Source organism: Coregonus clupeaformis, chromosome 19 (genome assembly GCF_020615455.1).
Source record: "Coregonus clupeaformis isolate EN_2021a chromosome 19, ASM2061545v1, whole genome shotgun sequence".
NCBI lineage: Eukaryota > Metazoa > Chordata > Actinopteri > Salmoniformes > Salmonidae > Coregonus > Coregonus clupeaformis.
This window is the reverse complement of record NC_059210.1, coordinates 8,069,511-8,073,423: the sequence shown is the minus strand read 5'-3', so window position 1 is coordinate 8,073,423 and position 3,913 is coordinate 8,069,511. Positions and strand designations below refer to the sequence as shown.

At 45.1% G+C, this 3,913-nt stretch overlaps 1 protein-coding gene across 1 annotated transcript; it reads left to right on the top strand.

Annotated features, from left to right (window-relative positions):
• Nucleotides 1-612: 612 nt before the first annotated feature.
• LOC121531260 (BTB/POZ domain-containing protein 1-like) lies at nt 613-2,071 on the top strand. Its single transcript, XM_041836502.1, has 2 exons — nt 613-963; nt 1,679-2,071. Exons 1-2 carry the CDS (start codon nt 638-640, stop codon nt 1,872-1,874), a joined length of 522 nt encoding a protein of 173 aa, XP_041692436.1. The 5' UTR covers nt 613-637; the 3' UTR covers nt 1,875-2,071.
• The last annotated feature ends 1,842 nt before the right edge of the window (nt 2,072-3,913 follow it).

The window sequence follows — 3,913 nt, the reverse complement described above, 5'->3', positions numbered from 1 at the left end:
TAACTCAGTGACGTGTGGGTTTTCAAGCATGAACTGCTCGTTTCAAGTCCTGCCACAACATCTCAATTGGGATTAGTTCTGGACTTTGACTAGGCCATTCCAAAACTTCCAATTTGTTGCTTTTTAGCAATTTTCATGTAGACTTGATTGTGTGTTTTGGATCATTGTCTTGCTGCATGACCCAGCTGCACTACAGCTTCAGCTCACAGACGGATGGTCTGACATTCTCCTGTAGAATTATCTGATACAGAGCAGAATTCATGGTTCCTTCTATTAAGGCAAGTCGTCCAGGTCCTGAGGCAGCAAAGCATCCCCAAACCATCACACCACCACCACCATGCTTGACCTTTGGTATGATGTTCTTACTGTGGAATGCAGAGTTTGGTTTTCGCCAGGCATTACTGGAACCATGTCATCCAAAAAGTTATACTTTTGAATCATCTGTCCATAGAATGTTCTTCCAAGAGTCTTGATGATCATCCAGGTGCTTTTTGGCAAACTTGAGTCAACCTTTTTGGATGAGATGGGTCCCATTATGCCTGGCAAAAACCAAACACTGCATTCCACAGTAAGAACATCATACCAAAGGTCAAGCATGGAAGAGCATCCAATTTTGCGCATTCTGGAGCGGGAAGAAATGCTGGAGCGGCCTCGAATATGCCAGTCCCCGTGGTCGCAGCACCAATCTCCCCCCCCATCGGGGGGCCTTCACCGGGAGCCTATGTACAACTGGCAGGCCACAAAGAGCTCGGTAAAAGAGCGCTTCGCGTTTCTCTTCAATAGCGAACTGCTCAGCGACGTAAGGTTTATTGCCGGTAAAGGTAGACAGGCGCAGAGGATACCGGCGCATAAATTCCTCCTAGCTGCTGGTAGTGATGCCATGTTCAACGGGGGAACGGCCACCACCTCGGCCGAGATAGAGTTACCTGATGTGGAACCTGCAGCCTTCCTAGCCTTGCTAAGGTGACGTCTATTGACCGATCATGCAGTGCACTGCGATGTAATATATTTATAGAGAGGTGTTGTTGTTGTTCCCTAACTAGCTATATATTTGATGCTCTTATGTTATGAGTTCTGACATTGCATTTTCTGTATGTGAGTTGATGAAACTGATATCAAACAAGGCTCCTGGCTGAGCTATGGCTACCGCTTCCTCATTCTAACTCTGTTGTCCAGATTCCTTAACCATTTTTTTTTACAAAACAGGCTAGTAATAAAAATACTTCACATGATAATTACCAACAGGTAAAACATTTTTTTTGCTCTTCTATATGCAATGTCAAGCTTTTGTTTTAGAAAAACAGACATTTGGTGTTCTGTCTGTGTGTGTGTGTGTGTGTGTCTGTGTGTGTGTATGTGTGTCTGTGTGTGTGTGTGTGTGTGTCTGTGTGTGTGTGTGTGTGTGTCTGTGTGTGTGTGTCTGTGTGTGTGTGTGTGTCTGTGTGTGTGTGTGTGTGTCTGTGTGTGTGTATGTGTGTCTGTGTGTGTGTGTGTGTCTGTGTGTGTATGTGTGTGTGTGTGTGTCTGTGTGTGTGTGTGTGTGTGTGTCTGTGTGTGTGTGTGTGTGTGTGTGTGTGTGTGTGTGTCTGTCTGTGTGTGTGTGTGTCTGTGTGTGTGTGTGTGTGTGTGTGTGTGTGTGTGTGTGTGTCTGTGTGTGTGTGTGTCTGTGTCCCTGCAGGTTCCTGTACTCTGACGAGGTCCACATAGGACCAGAGACGGTGATGACCACTCTGTATACAGCGAATAAATATGCCGTCCCTGCTCCAGAGACCCAGTGTGTGGACCAAACACATACCAAACACCTCAGGGCAGACAACGTGTTCATGCTACTCACTCGGGTATACAGGACTGGTAATATAACTCCTATTGTATAAACTATTCTACATAATACTACTATTCACTCAGGTGATATAATGATGGATAACTAGCCTAGAGGCTATGCTTCTCACTCAAAGAATATAAGATTGATGATGTAGGCTGATATCAAATAACCTAACCTGCCATATGCTTTTCACTCAGCATATAATGTAGGATACACTGGCCAGTGTAAATAAAATCCTCATGTGGGTACTAAATAATATGTCAGCGCTTGCACTAAATAGAACAAACTACTGTAGTTCATCACATAGAAGGAATAGCCAGGATGGTGTTTCTGCCAATTCCTATTGGGTAACAGTTCAGAACAGGGTGTACAAAACCTCCAAAACTAAGCCGTGACCGAAGATAATACACTGGCCTAGATGACTTGGGTAATACTGCAGAATAGACCAGCCTAAACACACTTCACTCTGTTCATGTCCACTGTCCAAAGTATTCGCAAAGGCCAATGTGCTTCCAAAACATCTTTAAAAAAAATTAAAGATATATTCAAGAGAGATCTCGTTTCCCTGTTTTTGTCCTGTTGAGTGAGCAAGTTTGATCCTAGAATGTTGTATATCAAGTTATGCTTTTATCAAATCAATTGGAAATTCCCAGGGCGCTACTTGAACAGACAACTTCCCCATGTGTCTCATGCCGATGTGTCATCTTGTACCGTGCTCATTCTTTCTGCAGGCCAGACTATTCGATGAGCCTCAGCTCGCCAGCCTCTGTTTGGAAACGATAGACAAAAGCACCGGTTCAGCTAAAATAGTATACAAATCTTTAATCAATGACAATATGATTACAATTTTACATGATCACTTAGTATTTACTGTTCAATACGACCCAACATGGAATTTGAACCCAAAATTTTACGTGTGCAAAACATGTTAGAATTTCACATGTGAAATCATGTGATTTTCCACATGTGAAATCGTGTTTTTTCCGTGAGGGACTTCACACCTGAATAAGAACATTTCCCAAAATGTTCTACAGAGCTGCTTCTCTATCAACTCCATTGGAGTCACTGACTGTAACATCCATGTAGTCAAAGCAGCACATCAACATCCAGAACTTCAACACTATCTCTGAATTATTAATTCATTCAACATGCTTTATTAATTTGTTTAGGCATCTGGCACAAACAGATCTGGACAGCTTAAGCCCCATCCATCCATCCGTCCGTCAGTCCGTCCTGTATTCCAGACAGACTGTACTCTGAAGGAAGGGGCTGGTCAATAGCTGGACCGTGACTGTGACTGCTGACCTTACATGGACCTCAGACCTTCCAGTCTGGCTGGAAGTATAGTATATCTGACCAAATTAGCGCTCTAGCCACTCCTCTCTCTCTCTCCTCTCTCTCTCTCCCTCTCTCTTCCCCCTCTCTCTCTCGCTCTCCCCCTCTCTCTCTCTCTCTCTCTCTCTCGCTCTCCCTCTCTCTTCCCCCCTCTCTCTCTCGCTCCCCCCCTCTCTCTCTCTCTCTCTCTCTCTCTCTCCCTCTCTCTTCCCCCTCTCTCTCTCGCTCTCCCCCCCTCTCCCTCTCTCTCTCTCTCTCTCTCTCCCTCTCTCTTCCCCCTCTCTCTCTCGCTCTCCCTCCCTCTCTCTCTCTCTCTCTCTCTCTCTCTCTCTCTCTCTCTCTCTCCCCCCCTCTCTCTCGCTCTCCCCCCTCTCTCTCTCTCTCTCTCTCCCCTCTCCCTCTCCCCTCTCTCTCTCTCTCTCGCTCTCTCTTCTCCTCTCTCTCTCTCTCTCCCCTCTCCCTCTCCCCTCTCTCTCTCTTCTCCTCTCTCTCTCTCTCTCTCTCTCTCTCATCGTATGCTGCTGTGTTGTATCGTAAGGCCCTGTGGCTATTCCTATTCTAGCAGAATGGGATGTTTTAATGAGGCTGTGCTAGCCTGTACGTTATGGTTTTTATTTATGGATGAATGTTTCATCCGAGCTATGTGTCATCAACAGCAGTAGAGCAGTAATAATGCAATAACAATAGACTGGGAGGATTTGGGAGTAAACGGTTTTCATGTCAACACTTCTTATAGAATCAAACATCTTCATGTTT